The sequence below is a fragment of the Acyrthosiphon pisum genome, chromosome A1, assembly GCF_005508785.2.
Source record: "Acyrthosiphon pisum isolate AL4f chromosome A1, pea_aphid_22Mar2018_4r6ur, whole genome shotgun sequence".
In the NCBI taxonomy this organism is placed as follows: Eukaryota; Metazoa; Arthropoda; class Insecta; order Hemiptera; family Aphididae; genus Acyrthosiphon; species Acyrthosiphon pisum.
Window position 1 is genome coordinate 106782731 of NC_042494.1, and position 20321 is coordinate 106803051.

At 26.7% G+C, this 20321-nt stretch overlaps 1 protein-coding gene across 7 annotated transcripts; it reads right to left on the minus strand.

Moving 5' to 3' along the window:
- Positions 1 to 1609: 1609 nt before the first annotated feature.
- Positions 1610 to 18331, minus strand: LOC100163134 (dystrobrevin beta). 7 transcript variants are annotated; one of them, XM_016808258.2, is made up of 18 exons: positions 18081 to 18329; positions 17929 to 17970; positions 17683 to 17822; positions 15534 to 15747; positions 12674 to 12762; positions 12451 to 12602; positions 12237 to 12345; positions 12006 to 12172; positions 11473 to 11600; positions 11315 to 11407; positions 10972 to 11071; positions 8707 to 8822; positions 8459 to 8636; positions 6386 to 6578; positions 6173 to 6316; positions 5535 to 5668; positions 5374 to 5421; positions 1610 to 2636 (listed from the first exon to the last, which is right to left on the minus strand). In XM_016808258.2, the coding sequence occupies exons 3-18, from the start codon at positions 17819 to 17821 to the stop codon at positions 2565 to 2567; spliced, it is 2076 nt and encodes a 691-aa protein (XP_016663747.1). In that variant the 5' UTR covers position 17822; positions 17929 to 17970; positions 18081 to 18329; the 3' UTR covers positions 1610 to 2564. The 7 variants fall into 7 exon arrangements, with proteins under 7 accessions (XP_016663747.1, XP_008187825.1, XP_001948408.2 ...); XM_008189603.3 differs by lacking the exons at positions 17929 to 17970; positions 18081 to 18329 and adding exons at positions 16941 to 17138; positions 17236 to 17311 and having other exon boundaries at positions 17683 to 17814; XM_001948373.5 differs by lacking the exon at positions 17929 to 17970 and having other exon boundaries at positions 6401 to 6578; positions 18081 to 18331.
- Between the last annotated feature and the right edge of the window lie 1990 nt (positions 18332 to 20321).

The following is a 20321-nucleotide window of genomic DNA, read 5'->3' on the forward strand; positions in this document are numbered from 1 at the left end:
TATAGGTCAATTTTTTTTAATACTATAGATAAGTATACCTAATAATAGGTATGTCTAATACCTAGACTGACAAACAGTCTCAGCTCAGAATTGTTTTTCTTATCCAGTGATATTATATTATCATTGAATTCAAATTTAATACTATCCATTATACAGTGACCCACTTGTAACCTAGTGTACAGCAGAGCGACATCCACTTACTTACCTTTTTTATAAGAAATATTTATTTAAAATACATTTAAGAAACAATTTCTAATAATACTTACAGTCTTTTTCTTTTATTCTCTTTTTTCATTTAGAAATTTCGACAGACAAAAAAATCAATAAGCATTAGAACATATTTTATTTTTATGCATAATTTATTGGCATATTATTCATTTTAATTATACACAACTGAATTTTATAGCAATATTTATGAATTAATAATTTTAAAGTTGAACCGTCAAAATCGTTAAATTGTATTTTTAATGGTACGTTCAATCTATTCCGTATTTTAAAAAGAATGAGTGAAAAATCGCGGTGTCAGCTAAAATGGTTCAAAAAAAGAAAAATAATGGAAGAAGTAATTTTTCAAAAAAATGGAAAAAGTGAAAAATATTGGATTTCATATCAATCGTTTGAGTACCTAGTTCAAAAGAACACTCATAAAGGAGGAAAAACGAAAAGTCAAATTTAGAGCGTATATATCAACATGTATACATCAAAGGCAATTCCACTTGTTAGCTAAATTTATTTAGTATCGTACATAACAATGGAAAATTTTTTTAATAAAATAAAAAAAAAATAACATTACCAAACTGAATTCTTCATTTATTAAGAAAAAAATATTCAAAGTGAAATATTTGTATGGTCGCAACCTGGGGTAACACCAGCTAGTAATAAATAAATATTATTCTCAACTCCTATAACCCATAACAACCATTAATAAACAAACAGTTCTATCGTAAATCTCAAAATTCCTGTTTGATAGCATATCGGGGGTGATCAATTCCCTTTTTAAATTAGCCTATGACACTCACAAAGAATGTGGGTTTCTATAGGTGAAAGAATTTTCGAAATTGGTTCAGTAGTTCCAGAGATTACTCTCAACAATGGTAACTAACAACTCCTCTTTATATAATAGTATAGAAGATTATATTATTTATACCTATTTATTACTTTAAGGATTCCTTAATAAAGAATAGAGCTTTACAGGCCTGCAATTGAATAAGTTTTAGTCACAATGATTTATCATTAAATTCAAATTAAAATTGAAATAATTTATAAATTATTATAAATAATAACACTTTTTAATATTATAGTTTAATAGTATTTATTCAAAGTCAAATAGTAATTATTTATAAATAATACACAAAGTTCCAAATTATAAAAATCCATTTTTAATAAATTGTCAAACAATTAAAGACAAGTTTAATATATTATGTATTATCATTTATTAATAATAATACAAATACCATAGTTAAATACTTCTTTTAAAACTAATTTAGGTAATTAAAAAAAATACATACCTAAGATATACCTAACAGATATGACATACAATTATATTTGCCTAATAAGATTAAATTTTTATAAAAATTGACGAAATTGATTTATACTTTACAGTGTAAAGTTTACACCTTCCTGTTTTTGCTAGGAAATAAATTATTTTACATTTAACTGTACTCTGTAAGGCGTAATCTGACAATAGATAAAAATTAAAACAGAAATATATTTTTAAATGAGTACATACTTAATGCATCGGAAAAAGTACATTTTTAATTTAAAAACACCAAAATACGCCTTTGTAGTGTCTCCATAAATTAATATTATATTTAAAAACAGTTAATCAATACAAATATAGTTGACTCTAGAAAACTTGAAGTTAACGGGGATATGGCATTTAAATAATTTTAGTATTTGAGACATCAAGAATTTCAAGATGAAAGGTTCAAGTTACCAAACTGATGATAAAAAAATTTGATTTATTTGACTTTTTTGGTATAGTTCTAATAATAAATAATTTTTTTTTAATCTGGGATCTTCAACTTTTTTAGGCAGCAGGCCTATTTTAAATCGCACAGGCTATATTTGTAATAACAACGTGTTTAAATGATTAAAATGTACATCCTATGCTTAAAATGTGTCTGCGGATCTCAAACAACGACAAGGTAGGCCACAGATTGAAGACCACTGTTTGAAAGTAAATATAAATGACACATAATACTTTCTTTTCTTTACAATTATATGAATGATTGGAAGACTAATATTATACTGTCCAAACTAATGCTTTTAAATATTATATTTTATAATACTTTCATTAGGCAACAATCATTAATGATTTATGAGTAAGTTATAAGTATAGCTAGTCCGATAATAGAATAGTTTAAACCTAATCAACAATAGATATTAAAAAGTAAACACATAACATAAAAACAAATAATAATGACTTAATTATACAACTATTATACATATTAGTAATAGTATTATATAATACTCAAAGTTTAAATGATTTATGAAAAAATAAATCAAAACAGTTAAGTTATACAAAGAATCAAACCATATATAATGACTGAAAAATAAATAAATTATCGCCATCGTGTCATAGAATCAGCTTCTGGAGAATTATTTTTTGAACCAGAATTAGTAGCACGTCTCATCTAAATAAACCATTAAACAATATTTTATTAATAATATTATGTAATTGCGTTTGAAAATTAAAAGCTTATGATAATTTATGAGTTTAATTAACTATTAATAGGTATCTGAACATCAACTTAATTTCATACAATTTACAAGACCTTAAAATTTTAAGTATATTATTATTTAAATTTAAAAAAAAAACATTTGTGTTCTATTTTAGGTTATTGTATAGAGCACATTTTTTCAAATGAATGTTATGCATGTTAATTTAATACTAAAGTGTATGTGTATTAGGGTGTTCCTTAATTTTCAATTTCAAAATATTATTGGTCTCACCCCCTAAATCGGTGTGTATACATATAAAAATGAACTGCAAGAAATTTTAGGTCGATCAAATAATGTTAACCCGTACCGACTTGAAGTCGAAGTTTGAGCTTAATACATTTTTAAATAATTCTAGATATTTTTGGTATTTCCGTAAATATTTCATAAACCGTTATGAAAATCGTATTTTTTCATAATATGGTTTTTCAAGTAAATTCAATTTCCCATATATTTTATAATTTAACATTTTTTGATAATTCTATTTATTATCAAGATGCATAAGCTTTAATCTTAAAATTCACAATTCCTCCACAAATATATTATTTACATTTTATTATTTTACTGTAGGATCAATATATTACTCAGGCAGCACTACTGAGTGCCCTCCCTTATCTGTCAGTCTCACTATGTAAATATCTTATATCAAAATTACTTATTGTACAGAAATGTTGTATAGACTATAGATTGTAATTAAAAATATTTTTAATAATAATAATAAAAAATTACAATATTTGGTAAAATTGATAAAATAAATAATATAAATTAAAAAATATAGGCACCATAATTTTAATTATACATTATGTTGTTGTTGAAATGTACTTTTTTTACAATTGGGGAAAGTTTTTCGATTTATTACGTAGTCTATATTACAATTTAAAGCTTCTCAAGTAGCCTGAAGAACATAATATACAGAATCTCAAATACTTAATTGACATCTATCTAACGCTCCGGCCAGTTTCGGTGTTATAAAATTTATTTTTCTCCGGCATTTCTTTTTTTTAGTTGGTGGTTCTATTAACTGTAAAGAATTAATGCTGGTCTCAAATTCCGATATTTCGCTACTCTCTAGACTATTAGTTTCTAAATTTTGCTCAAATGAATTATCAAGTAATGTCTATGTTGAAGCACAATTTTAAATATACATTTCTTTTCTTTTCGTTTCATTCAACTTTCGTTGAATGTGAATATTTGCTTTTATTGCTCCTTTAATATCTATACCTCCGAGACAACCAGGACGTCCAGGTCAACGCTGGTTTAATCAGTTTAAAAGTTTAAACATAGACATTACTTGATAATTCATTTGAGCAAAATTTAGAAACTAATAGTCTAGAGAGTAGCGAAATATCGGAATTTGAGACCAGCATTAATTCTTTACAGTTAATAGAACCACCAACTAAAAAAAGAAATGTCGTGGAAAAATAAATTTTATAACACCGAAACTGGCCGGAGCGTTAGATAGATGTCCAAAAATGTCTAGAATTATTTAAAAATGTATTAAGCTCAAACTTCGACTTCAAGTCGGCACGGGTTAACATTATTTGATTGACCTAAAATTTCTTGCAGTTCATTTTTATATGTATACACACCGATTTAGGGGGTGAGACTAAAAATATATCATTATTTTTTTTTCCCCTATGGCTAAGGAACACCCTAATGTGTATATAAACAACAATTTAATTTTATAATTTACTATTTATAAAATAATTAATTACATTGACAGCAAATTAAAAAATGTATCCTAGATTAGCACTACACTTTTCTAATTGTGTTAGTTTCTGCTATGCATTGGAAATTTAATAATATTACTGCAAGTTAAATTTTTTACGAGTTGTTATTAAATAATTTTTGTGAATTTGAAATAGATTGAAGTTAAATTTATTAGTAATTGTTTTGACTGACTGATAACAGAAGCTAACTAATTTACAAATTATGTTTTATCTTGTATAACTAGAAATTAAACCGTGTGGTATAATATATAGAATAGACGCTTAGATCAGTAAAGTACATAAAATATAGATATCTATATGCGAGCAATAATGGCCTATATAAGTATATTATAATGACTGAATAGTTGTACCTACATTGTACACCAGGGATCGTCAACCTTTTCCAACAAGTGAGCCACTTTAAACTTTCAAGTACCTGGTGATCTACCACTATTTGTTTAGGTATACTATTTATATTATTACAAGCAGCATAATAATAATAAATTGTAAAAAAATATTCTTCTTTCATTATGTCTCTATTGGAAAATGCTATACTTTTTTTTGTTAAAAAATCCTTTACTTAGTACATAAAGTATAAAGGTGTGTTTAAGTCTTAAACTTTAAGGTAACGCATGTGATTAAGAGATATTGGTATAAAAAATTTTAAATTAATAAAAAAAATAAATTTTGAATAAAATATATATATAATTTTATTTAATATTTCTGAATATATATATTAAGATTTCATGCAATTATCTATAAATCTGTAATATATATGAATTTTTACCCAAATATGCAATATATGTAAAAAAAACCATCAACCATAGAATCTAGGTTATGAAATATCAACATGTTTAATAAGCATTACTCTAATTTAAGTATTGAAAAACATGCATTTGCATAAAATCTGGGACCTACTTATAATAATAACTCATATAATTACATTAACAGGAGATGTGCAACTATCTGTCTGATTATTTTGTGTCTTCGCCTACAAACAATAATACAGTAAAGAGTTAAAAATATAATATGTACACAGTGAACTTATTTAAGTCATTTAAAAATAATTTTTTTTTTTTTCAATTCATTTTAAATATATCTTACCTTATTATATTGACTTCTGGATAAACTATCACTTCTAAAATCTTTATTAATTTTTATATTTTCATCTTCTTTTTTATTGTAGCCTAATGGTTTGAGAATTGCAGAGTTGGATATATTTTCATTCACTGGGCCTTCTATGAATGCATTTAAAGTAAGTACAATATATGTTCCATCAAATAATTGAGACTAAGCTGGGTGATCCATTTAACGTAGGACACATTATTCAAAATATTTTAATGTTTTTGAAAAATTTATTTTTACATGGTTTGAAGTTTTTAAAAAATATATAAAGTTTAGTAAATAACAATAAAAATGTTAAGGATAAAAATATATATATATATATTTTAAAAATGTTTTTTTAACAACTAGAAACCGTAAAATTTTTTATTTTCAAAAATATTTATGCTTTATGTAATAATGAGTTTTCAATGATAAAAGAATCACCCGGTACTTTGTACTGTGACAGAACATGCAGTAACTAAGCAAAAATTGTTCTTTTTTGCATTCTCATAGTCATGTGTCACCCTGTCATAGTTAAATCGGTTTCAATGGTAGGGTGGCATGTGGGAATGAACAGGATTGACATGTTTTCTGCTGGACAAAGTATAAGTAAATAAAATGTAATATAATATATTTACCAGAGTTTAACTCCTTAACCAATGATGACATAGCATTTGTCACTGAATCTGCAGCGACTAACAAATCATTTCTTAAACTTCGATTGCCACATGTGACAGAACCACTTGCACCAGAATTTAAACCAGATGAATTAACAGGTGTACCTTTACAAAAAAAATACATATTAATTAATTTACTATCTTTTTAAAAGAAAAATTATATCATTTTCCTACTTGCTAGGGAGTTACCAGTAAATGCTGATCTTACATCACCAACCATTAATGAGTCAGATGTAGACATGAGAGACAGAGATGAAGCTGAAGTCAAAGTTCCGCCAGGTGTAGGAGGTGCTGACTTTGAGGGAGGAGGAGATTTAGTTGAGCGTGGCGATGAATTTGGAGTTGAACGTGGAGACCCTTGATGATTCTAAAAAAATATTGAAATTTTTATTCTCTGTTTAAATATCTAATTTTATAAACATTTTAATGTGAAATTTCTATTAAAAAAGTACTTAAATGCTTATTAGATTTTTTGATTTCAGTATGAATTATTTATGAAGAACCTTATGTTATTGTCAAGCCTGAGCTATAAAAATTGAAAATTTTTAACTACAAATAATACAGAAGTGTCTAGATTTTCAATTTGTCAATGTTTATAAAAAGAGTATGCTGATGTATTTTAGATTGTGAGCAATGAATTATTAATTTTACATGATGTGTTTTTTTTTTAAATTTTTTAAATTTTTAAACTTTTGTTTCTATCATCACCGTTTGGGGCAGTAAAACTGCTGTGTGAATCAGTAAAAAAGTTAAACTAGTTAGTGCATTAGGTAGGTCATTTAAACTTCCCAGTAGTTTTCAAAAGTGCCGGGAAAAACAAACAAAAAATTAAGGGTCTCGATGCTAGTTTCTCAAATTTTCCACAATTCTATAAAATTTGAATTTCTAAGCTACTATGCGATACCTATTTAGGGGGGGGGGTAGGGGGTAGATAGGGTATATAATATTGAAAAAAATGACTTTACGGGAATAACTCTCAAGCTTTGGAGAATCGTTGGATTTTGATGACTATTTCTTTTATCTGAAAGAAGAAGACTTGTATCGATCTCTGATTGTGTGTGTTTTATTTCAAATAATTGTATTAAAAAGTTTGTAAAAAGTAAAAGTTTTCCGCCTTAAGGAAAAACGGAAAATTTTACGCAAAATCGGTTTTCGACAAAATCAAATTAAATTTTTATGAGAGTTTGAAGTTCAAATTTTTACAACATTGGATATTCACTCAATTTTTCATGTAATGATTTTCTTATTTTGTTGTAATTTAAAAACAAATAACCGTAGAGAACCACAGAATTTATATCATAATATGTTAATTTTATTAATTTCTATACTTGATAAAATTTTCAAAATATTTTGACTATTTCAATTTTCAATTTTTTTAGTTTTATTTCTATAAATTTAAATTAAATTTTATTCGTTTGGTAAAAAAGCGTGAAAATTGAATACAAGGCTCCTGATATATTGTAACAATAGCAGTTGAAAAATATTAAAAATACATGGGCACATTTTTTTATAAGCATTTAAGTTTGATTGTTGACAACATTTATCAAAAATCAATTATACCGTATTAATAAAAAGTAACAACAATAAACATAATAAAATATCCATACTGACAAACCGTCTCTGCTCAGAATAGTTGATCGTATACAATGATATTATATCATATCCAAATTTAATACCAAACATACAGTAACACACTTGTAACCTACTGTACAGCAGAGCGACATCTGCTTGCCCACCTTTTTAGTATTATGTATTAATCGCCATAATAAATCTTATAAGGAACCAAAATGTCAAATGCCTAAATAGCTCAACATTTTTCAAATATTTTGAAAATTTTATAATGTATAGACAATGCTAATATAAACATTTGGAATAAATACAGGTATTCATTTTTAAATTACGCCAAAAAAATCAAATCAATTTAGTTAAAAACTGGTTTTGTTTTTCGGTTTTCCTAATTATTTTGAAAAATACTAGTTATTATCAATGTATAATAATACATTATAACACATTATAATACCTCTTCAAAGTATCAACTAGATCCAATTTTTTTTTATCAGAAACCACCCTTAAATTTTAAGATTGAATCATTTTTTTCTATTGTATATCAAGTATACAGACATAAAAAAAACATAAATGCACCAGAATATAAAAATTATATTCCAAAGTATAAATTATTAATACTATTTTATAATTAACTGATCTAGTTAGAATGTATGTATAATATACATTGTTTAAATTATTTACTTTCAGAAGTTTCATTAATCCCTCCAATTGGTCCATTAATTGTCTTCTAGAATCCTGTAAAGATGTTAAATGTGATTCTAATTCGTGTTTTCTATTTCTCAATGCACGGAGTTCACTCATAAGTGCTGGATTATCTTCAGAATATCCAGAACAAAAACCTTCCATTTCTTGTTGTTTTCTACATAAAATTTAAATAATTATTAAAATATATACTAATTTTACACAATAACAATTCATATAGTACCTACCTAAGTTTTGAAATTTCTTTCATAATTTCTCTATTTTTAGATTCCAGTTGAATAATAAGTTCTCTTTGAGCTCTAGAAGTATCTAAGCTTAAAGAACCTTCTGATGGAGCTCTACCCTAATAAATATAATAATATAATAAGGGCTCAGATTTATATTTAGATAAAAAAATAGTCAAATATACATTTTATAAAATATGATCTCTTATATAAATTCTTTTATGAGGGTGTTCCGCTCACATGTGTTGTCCCCGATTTGACGCTTAGCAGAACACGTGTAGCTTCATTAATTTAAAAATTAGAGAGGATTGACCTCTTATAAAATTTAAAGGTAAAATTATTATCTAGGCAATCGCAGACTTTTTATTATAATTTAATTTTGAAGTTATGAGTATTTTAAAATTGTAAATTGTCTGTACATCTTAAAATATTCATAACTTGCTTGAATTAAAATATAATAAAAATCCTAGGAGATATTGAGATATCTAGATAATAAGATAATAATTTTATAAGAGGTCGATTCACTCTAATTTTTAAGCTAACAATGCTGAATGTGATCTGCAGAGTGTAGAATTGTCTATGTTAAACACCCGTAAGACAGAGACAACACATGCAGGTACCACACCCATTTAAGGGTATCGGTGCCGGTGCGTTTTTTGGTACAAAAACATGTCTTACAGGAAAAACTCTCACAACCTGTAGAATTGTCGGATTTCGTTAATTTTTTTTTATTTTAAAGTAGAGAACATTTTATAGGTCGGATCAAAGCCCGATTTTGAAAACTATAATTATAGAAACTGGAATATGCATTTGAAAAATGCATAATATTTGTCCTTTTTCAAATGCATTTTTCTACTACTATTCAAAGTAAAATAAAAAATCGAGCTTTGATCTGACTTGTAGAAACTTCTCATCTTTCAGATAAAAATAAAAATTAACGAAATCCGACAACTCTACAGGGCGTGAGAGTTTTTCCCGTGAAGTCATTTTCGTTGATATGATATACCGTATCGACCCTGTCTAAATAAGTATCAAGCTGTAGATTAGTGGAAAAGTATTATAATTAAGGCAATAACTAAAATATAAAACATAATATTCAAATAGCATAGAAATTTTGAAAATTGGAAATACTGGTACCGACACCCTTAAGCATAGATAACAACTATAATCGCTGTTAAAAATTATTCACAAAGTACTATGTCCCAAAAACGGCTCACTGGACTGGCTAAAATTTGTACCAAAAAATAATTATCTGAACAGTTGGGCTGAGAAGCTATCATAAATTACTTTGCTTCCAAAAAGTCAGGAAGAAAATGTAATAATAATTTAAATATTAATAATAAATTAAATGTTTATTTTGTAGTTTTAATGTTCAAAATGTTTTTAGTAAAAAATTAATAAACTTATGCTATTTATGCCATTATTTTTAAATACGTTTTAGAGATGTAGGTAGGTATATTACTTAATAATATTATTTATATTACTCTAGTGACTTTAGATTACATTATTCTGCATACTGAGGCTTTTCCCAATGTGATTCACCTTGGGCCCCTAAACCTAGCGGCGGTGCTGTAAATATTCTTACTTATTTGTATTTATTATAAATATTAATTGTAGTAGAACCTTGGTTAACCGTCAGTTACCGGACTAGAGCCTTGTCGGATGATCAAAAAGACGGCTAAGTATAAAATATTTTTATACATAATAATATGTAGGTACATATTATAATATACACTTTATTTATTATTATTTTAATTATAACATACATAATTACCATTTATTATTTTTTTTAAATATACAAAACACTTCATATTAATATATTATGTACAATTATTATTGTTTGAAAAAGTCGATTAATTAAAAAAAAAAACTTTAATGGTTAATCAAGGTTCTACTGTATGACTGTAACATAATAGTATATTTGGTTATTATACTAATATTAATTACTATATTTTATAATTACTTATTTATTACAAGTCATAATAAAAAAAAATATTTTTTATTCTGTTACATTCAAGCTTGAGTTGTTAGATTTGGCAATAAGTATTCCCAATAATTCAAATAACCCTTAAAACTTAAAAAAATTACAAAAATATGCACTGATAATTTAAAAGGTAGGTATTTAGTAAATAAGATCAACAAGAAAACAAATGCTAAAGCATAAAAATCTGGGTACTGGTTATTATAATATACAAATTGTTAAAATATCTTTTTTTTTTTATCTATGATTGTATTCAAATTCATGGAACATTACATTATACAACTTACTACTTTAGCTTCAGCAGCAAGTCGTGCAGCATATCGTGCAATTAATTTATGTTCATCGTCCATTGACGTGTAATCTAAACTCATTGTGCGCTTATCAGGACTAAAAAAAAATTCAGTAAATTTCATGAAAATATTATTTATTCAATTCTATTCAAGAGAAGAACTGTACATGATGGCCGACTTGTGCACAGAGATGTGGCATTACTACACGGCAGACGTTGGTTTACCCAGTTGGGATGACAAATGGATGTTGTCTGACAGCTGCCTAATGAAAACTGGCACAACTGTGTACAGTTCTTAAATTGTATAGAGTATAGTTATATTAACTATATAATCAACTTGCCTTCTTGAACTTGTTTTACTATCCAACGTATTAAATTGACTACTAATAGATAATTCAGAAAATCCATTGTGGCACGGCAAAGGTGACGGAGGTCTGTCATAACACGGATAACATTAATCAACAAATTGGTTTACATATTGTAAAATTATTATCCTTACATTATATGTGATAAATTAATAGTCTTTTCTGGCTCCTCGGGAAAACGTGGTATATTAGCTTTTTCTTTTTCTGGTACACAGCGAAATGATTTTCGAAGAGAATGTCCAATTTGTTTACTAGGAGATTTCTACATTGTAAAATAAAAACTTCTTCAGTAAAGTAAGCGTGGAAACTGTCAGTATTGAACGATTATTTTGAATTTGATAACAATCAAAAATGAATGCATTCAAAGGTCAAAACACAGTTATTATTTTCTTAGTGAAGCTCAGCTTATACAAAAACAATCATAATTTTTTTAAAATAAGTATTCCTACCTGCTTATATATTATGTAATGTAAACTTCTGAGAATGTGAGAATATAGAGAAAATATTTGTTTATGGAACGATCTATTATAAATTTATTGAAACAATTCTATATAAATAAGGTTTAAAAAAAAACCTTTATTAAAACTGCACATTTTTTGCAAAACGAGTACCTCGCTAGCTATCGCTTCACTCTGAATCTAAAGTGTATGTAGAATAATAAACATACATAACTAGTATACTCTTTAACATCATGCTCAATTGTATGACTAGATGCAACTCGTCCTCTCCAAAAGCATTCTTGACACATTTGAAAATTATGACATTTTTGACAACGATATCGAAATCCGGTAAAATTATCACGTCGACAAGCATCACAAGAAATAGGATGAGTAACTAAAAAATAATTATAATAATTTTCTTTTTAATAAATTCCTATATTAATTTTATATTTACCAACCATTTTCAACATTTGCTAACCGATGCAATAATGGTAACCATACAAGACAAGCAGGTCCAGGATCTGACATCATTGAATCCATAAAATCATTTACAGTCACTTTACCATTCTTTAAATAGAAAAAAAATTAACAAAAGATTACAGGTTCAAATTTAAAATTGTTAAGATAAATTTAATAAATAAAAATATAAATTATTACTAAAATGTATTTTACCCCAGAAAATATTTCAGCCGATATCTGATCAGTATAATGAAAAGAAGGAGATTCATATACAGCTGAAGGAAGTACTAATACTTCTTGTAAATATTCTCGAAATTTCCAAGCTACCATGTGTCCATTTTGGTCGCATATTTGTGAAAATATATCTATAGTCAATAAATATATAGGTAACCAACAATTTATTTACAAATAAAACATTTTGTATTAACTAATTTACATCTAAGTTTATCCATAAGTTTCCCAGAACACATTGTAACCAAAGCTACTTTTATAGATAATACTCTTATTCTTCCCATAGTATCATTACTGTAAAAAAAAAAAGTTTTTAGTATTAATAATATATTAGCAGCAAAAATATGTCATACACAAATGTGTTATCATAATTCATAGTATTGTATTGCTTATGATTCTGATTTTCTTTTTTAAAATATGACTTATAGTAATATTTATTTGTTACTGTCAACAAAGACTAATTGAAACATATACCTTATATATAATATATAAAAATCTAGGGTCATGTCTTTGTCCGGAATAAACTCCGAAACTACTGGACCCCAATCTTGATGAAATTTTTACAGTGTGTGTAATTTGGCCAAATTTAAAAGATAAGCTAATTTATAAAGGGAGAGGACCAACTCCGGGAGGTTTATGAGATTTTAGATGGAAATTTTTGTTTATAAATGGTTGCCATAAGTAACGTCAATAAAATGAATCGTTCTAGAAATTTCAATCCACAATTATAGTGAATCGTTTTAATTCGTTGCCACGAGAACAAACAAACCATTTATTATATACATTGACGATTTGTTATTGTATATATTATACATATTCAATCAGTATTATTATTATGTGTCTATAAGCAATGATTGGTTTTTAAGCTATATAATCTATATAATAATAATAATAACAAAAAAAACTATTTGCTTTACTTTTTAAATATAAATTATGATATAATATCTAACTAAAAAAATGTGAAATGAAAATCTCTGTACAGGCTAAATACTGGAACTACTTATCAGATCTTCTTGATTTTTTTTTTAAACAAAAGAGTATTTCACGGAGAATATTTATATAAAAGAAAATTTTAGGAAAATCCACCAGTGTATAATATATTGGTTGCTATTGGTTAATCGAGCATGTTTGTTGATTTGTATTATTATCTTTTGTCAATATACAAATATATAATATATACAAGAAAATCTGATAAGTAGTTCCAGAGTTTAGTCTGTATAGTTATAGTCTGTGTATTTATATAGTTAGATTTATATATATATATATGTATAAATTAATGTTTGTGGGTAGATTAGACCTCTGGGAAGAAGATAGGTTAATTATACACAGTCCTGTAAAGAATACTTTTAAAAAGTACTTGAGTAAATACTCAAATACATTTTTTTAAGTATTTAAGATACTACTCAAATACTTTAATTGTAAAGTACAATTGTTACTTTAAGTGTAAAGTATTTGGAATACTTTTTAAATACTTTTGGTTTTTAAAGTGGGTTTCTAATCATCGTAATATAAACACATAGGTAGTAGGTAATCTAATAGTTATCTAATAGTTTTAAAGGGAATATTGTTATTCAATATCCAATAACTTTTTTTAGAAAGCTGGTTCTCACAAACCTTTGGGCTTCGGCTAACACAGAAATACAGAATATTAAATAAAATTATTATTCCATTATTGTAGTTGACAATAATATTTTTCCAACCAATTATTTCTAATAAAAATAAAATGTTCAAAATAAAAAACCAAAGTATTTAATACCAAAAAGTATTTAATAAAAAAAAAAGTATTTAAAATACCATTCAAAATACTTCATGCTGAAAGTATTTAAAAAGTTATTCAATACTTAAAAAAGTATTTGAATACTTTTACTTAAATAGTTTAAAGGACTGATTATACAAAGGGTTAAATTTGTTTTTTTTATTCATCGGATTTTAGTACGGTTTGGTTTGGATAGGATTTTGTATAAATTGATTATATTAATCTACCATAGGTGGAATTAAGTAAAAACGACAAACTTGGTATAACTTTGATACTTAAATCATACACTTACGTACAAACAGTGCAGGGTCCACGATCTACCGCAGGTAGATTGCCTATTTGATAATGTACTGCTGCGAAGCAGAATTTTGTTCGGGGCAACGGAAAAGTTAAGATAAATTCTGAACACCATACACCGAATATTAAATAACGAATTCAAGAAAGTTTGAGTCATATAGAGTTGATACATTTAACGGGTAACAAAGCGCACGGGATCAGCTAGTATATATATATATAATATAGACTATATTCAATAATTTTGATTTAATCAGTTTATATGTATTTATGAATATTAGTAGACAGATATTTACAAGTACAGTACCTATTTTCTTTTCATCTGGTTTTATGAGTCAAAAACAAATATTGTGTGAAAACAGCCTCAAAGTAAATGTTGGTACTTAAGGTTTAGATACAAACATTATTATATTGAACCAATTATTTGAACTATATTATGTGCCAGAAGAATACATTAACGTGACCTGACCAAAAAATGTCCAAATCTGCACATTCCTCATTCAATGACAACAATTTTGGTACGTTTGGCAACACTCAAGACTTTGATTTTTATATATAGAACCAATACGGTCTCCCCAACAAAGTGGGGAAATTGTGTCATAAAGGATCGCTGCTGTCAGTCGGCATGCACAAAACGGTGATATCCTCTCCTGGCGCAGAGTATAGTAACTAAGAACTTATATGTGTACCCATGAAGATGAGAGGTAGATGTTAGTTATAAATTATTATCTTCCTAGCCATACTATTTAAAGGTAGATATTTAAGATATTTAACCTCAGCTAGAACATAATTTCTACCTGCACAATATAATCTAATACAAACACATAATATTATGAAAGTATTAATATTAAACAATACTATAGCAATAGGCATAAATTGTAAAAATCTATTAAAAAAATGTTGTTCCCACATGTATTGTCTCCAGTGGCGCATTTAGAATGTTTGCACCCCGAGGCGATATAACCAATGTTCACTTAAGTGCTTTCAAATTTTTTTCATTAAAACATTAACTTACGCAGAATAAACAGACATAATCCAATTAAGAAGAATTGTAGTCAATAAATCATCATGTACATGTTGTTGAGTAGGTAATCGTTTATTCAAATTAAGATACAGACTTGTTATAAGTGTCTCAAATTTGGAAACATTTACTTCAACGTGAGATTCAAGTGTATTTAATCCATTTTCACGAAATGCTTCAATAACATTCCATATATCAATCATGTGTACTAAAAAAATATTTATCATTAAATGATTAGTGTTTGACATAATGAATTGTAAAATAATGAAATATGATGATAACATTTATAACTGAATACAACCATGTTTTAAATTTAAACAATACCTATAATATTTCATCTGACATTTTGACAGTATAATAAAATATTAAACAATCATCATTATTTATTATCTTAATTCATAACTCTTTCAAACAAAATGTGAGAAGTCTCAATGTACCTATAGTAAATAGTAGCTATTGAAATAAATAACTTTTCTCCTAAGTCATTATTTACATTGAAATGATAATTTATTTATTTTTTAAATATATATAATACACATAGTAGTAAATAGTAATATTATTACTTCTTGCTATTTGTGAAATTTGTCAAATCGGTAGCAATGTAACATATCCTACATACGAATAATCATTGAATGAAATTGTATTGTTTGTAGTCATAAATATTTTCTAAGCGTTTTAATAGAAAAATTGTTATGGGTGAAGTGGAGGTCTGATAATTCACATATATTCACGAATATGAGCCTATCCATGGGTTCCATAAATTACCCCGTGTGGCCATGTCTCCCCCACTTGGAATCCCCAAAATCTTGTAATACATCTTTATTGAAAATTACTACTTAATAATATCATTGATTAAGTATATTTAAAACTAGTAAGCATTGAACCAGTAGAAGATTGGCACAAATTCGATATTAATTTAAGAGGATGTCACACCCGCATGTGTTCTCCCAGTCTTACAAATGTACAACATAACAAAAACTGTTTTTGCGGGACAACTTTTATCTTTCTGTGTTTATAGTAGTGGCTCCAAAATTTATGAACATATAGGGTGGAAAATTATCTATGCAACAGCGTTCCCATATTTTAGATAATATAAATACAATAAAAGTTATTTGCTTCTAAACATTTGGTTTTTTTCATTTGCTTATAAAAAATTATTGGATAGTGCTATAAAAAAAAGCACGCTGTTGTACAGATAAAGTTCTTCTTTCGTGTTGTGAAAATTTGGTAGTTCTACAACAAATATGGTGTGAGAAAAATTGTCCTGCGCAAAACAGTTTTTGCTATGTTGTACATTTGTAAGACGGAGACAACACATGCAGGTGGGACATCAAGGATCATACCCTCTTAAAAGAGGGGTGGCCAAATTAATTGTTGTTGACTTAAATGTAATCAACTTACTCGATTCATTGGTTCTTCCTATTTTTCTTTACCCTTGCACATTTTTATTACATGTTAAGAGAAAATGGGTCAAATTGTATAATGTTAATGAATTTTTATATCTGTGGGTTAAATAAAAGCCTAGAACTATGATCAATTGATCATACGCAACGTGGTTTTAACTCAATGCGACTCCATTTGTCTTTTTCAAATTTTTTTCTGAAATAATAAGAACAATTTTGTATGACAAATTTTTGTTTAACCCATAGATATAAAGATTCATTAACATTATACAATTTAACAAATTTTTTCTTACCATGTAATAAAAATGTGCAAGGGTAAAGGAAAATAGAAAGTCCACCCGTTGGCCACCCCTGAATTTTAAGTATCATCTGCAACAGTAAAAATACTTATATTTATTTTTTAGTGATTTAGATGTATTAAAAGTAGCTATTTGTAAAATATTATTAGGTATGTATTATATTCATTATTTAAATTATTAATCTACCTTTTCTACCTATAAATTAATAAGTTATGAATTAATTATATTTAATTGTAACCATTATTAACATCTAAATTTAACGATAACCATCAATATCACATAATGTTCAGGAACAGATACATATTTGTTAATTTTAGAATAAACGGATTTTAATAAAACAAAATTAATCACATTTATTAAATACAAATGTTATATGTGCTAACTGCTAATTATACCATAACAATTATTGCATTTATGTTAATACATTTAAATAATACTCACAATAAACTTTTTTTTGGACATATCTGAGTTTACACGCTGTTCTATACGATGCAAAACGTATCATATCATAATTCTGACATCGCATTTCTTGTAAAAGTTGTAAACGATAATCTGTAGTTGTTCTTCTATCTGCAGTCATGCTGCAATCATTATTCATAATACATATAATATAAAAATAACAATTATTATGAGTAGTAAAAGAAGATACTCAATAAAATAATAACCATATTATTGAATATTACGTACATGCATAAAAAGCAAAACAAAAAATATTTTGGGCTTAGGTAACTAAAAGAAAATTGATTTCAACCATGATAAAATTAATTGAAATTGGTTGTATTTTTATTTTTAAAAAATTCACTCACAAAATAAAGTTTATTTTTCAAACTACGACTTACATGGTTTTAAACGTAAGAAGGATCCTTTTAAAATTAACTCAGTGACAAAAAGTAATCATAATAATATTAAATATTGAATTTGTTAATCCGCACGACCTAACTACTTATACTAGACTGCCTAGAGTCTATAAACGACTATAACTGCTAAAAATTAAAATGATAAATACTAAATAATGAATCTTAAATTTAAAATATTATTATTATACATGTCATTATCCGCCCACGATTTTATCACACCATGATCAAAACATTCAACAGTAACACAGTAGCATAGAATTTGTTTTGGGCACGGCTGTAGATAGCGGTTGTGGTCGTGGTATTTCGTTCTATGATAATAGAAATTTGTGTGATGTGTTTTAGTTCCATAAATATCCACTAAGTCGGCGCTAGTAATGCTAAAAGGAAAATATCCCCCCGAACTCCGCCTGTTGTATAACATTTCGTAACCACAATATTCATCTCGTGACAAGTCGTACATTTCTCACATTATATTTCAGTACTAAAAAAAACCTTTTTAACCCTTTTAACCAAGATGGTTCTAGCCATGACAAAATATACTTTGTCACGGTTCTAGCTGTGATTTTAATCTTCATGATTAACCTGCGGTCATACCTGTCACTAGAAAACGCTATAATATCAGTTGTATCATGAAACAATAATATCATATCTGTTCAGCTTTGAATAAACTATAAACAACAAATCACATTATCACTGTCCGCCGAATTAAAATAATTAATTATATACTTATACATTTATAATATTATTTAGTTATTACAGTATTCTGTATTACACATTGATTGATTCATTTCAAATGAACTATGTTTAATTAAGCAAAATTAATACATACAATTAAAGCTAAAAGTTAGGAATATTGTATCCAAGCATCAGAGGCGTCATTTCAACTTTTTTTTTGTTGGTGCCAAAATGTTTGCAGGCTATTCAAATCATTACCAGGCCACATAGAACTTTTTTTTTGGGGGGGAAGGGGGTCAAGTGATGACAAAAACGATGTAGATAATACATTTCGATAATATATTGTGCTCCGATATAATGATTTAACTAGAATATAAAGCCCTATCTCCATGACTCCATATTATCATTGTAAAATTATGGAGATATACCATTTCCGAAACATTTGCGAATTAGGGAATTAAGCCCTAAAGTTTTTTCCTCTCGTGAAAATTTATCATTTTGGAGTTACGCTCTTGTACCTTTGCGACTTAGGCTGACTTTGTACCTACAATACGTTTTTTTTTTTCGTAATTATTCGAGGGTTTTTCCAGTGAGGTTAAATAACTATTGAGAAAATTACCATTTTGATCCAATTTTCTAAAAGAAAAGATTACTATATTACTTTTACTATATTACTTTTACTACATTATATTATTATGTTGAAATTGAAGAACGCCTTCTGGTAAAAATTAAGCTTACAGGATATGAAAAAAAATAAGAAAAAAGTAAAAAATAAAAATCATTGTAAAACCACAAGCTTCCACGCTCCGCTCATAATCTAAAAAATAGATTATATCAATATATTTTTATAATTATTTATTTAGTTAGAAAAAAAGGAGTATAATATATTAGTAATTTTGAGTACCTATATATAATTTGAATGTGAAGGATAAATTGCTTCCTATTTTTCATCACTTCATCAATATTTTACGGCATTGTTGAGTAACATTTTAACAAAAAGAAAAAAATTCAAAAATGTTTGTTTTAAGCAGGGCTTGAAACCGATTGAAATAATTTCGGTTTCGATTTTGTATACTGGTTTTTAATTTTAGATTCTGAGTGGAACGATGAATGTATTGATTTTACAATGATGTGTGTTTTTTTATTTTTTATTTTTTTTGTGTCTGTGTACACGATAAGTAGTCGAAATAATGCTACGATTTTCAACTTCAGTATCTTGTTCGATCAGAAAGTGAATATCGTTGGTGCATTGGGGAGGTCAAAATTTAAATTTCCTAGTAGTTTTCAAAAGCGCCGGGAAAAACAAAAGAAAAATTAAGGAAAAACGGGAATTTTTACGCAAAATCTGTTTTCGAGAAAATCGATTATGATTTTTGGTGTAACTTTAAAACAAATGACCGTAGATACATGAAATTTTCAATGGTTGTTTATATTTCCATTTTCTATTCACGATAACATTTTCAAAATATTTTGATTTATTTTGAACTGTTTAGAGACATTTTCATTTTCCATGTTTTTTTTAGTTTTTTTTCTAAAAATATCAATTAA

Bases quoted from the DNA above. Each gene is read 5' to 3' on its own strand.
- LOC100163134 (XM_016808258.2), bottom strand. From the start codon at position 17,821: ATGACTGCAGATAGAAGAACAACTACAGATTATCGTTTACAACTTTTA. The intron at 11,408-11,472 runs GTAAGGATAATA...GTGTTATGACAG, and splicing joins ATTAATTTATCACATATAAT to ACCTCCGTCACCTTTGCCGT. The intron at 5,669-6,172 runs GTAAATATATTA...ATGCATTCATAG, and splicing joins GGTTAAGGAGTTAAACTCTG to AAGGCCCAGTGAATGAAAAT.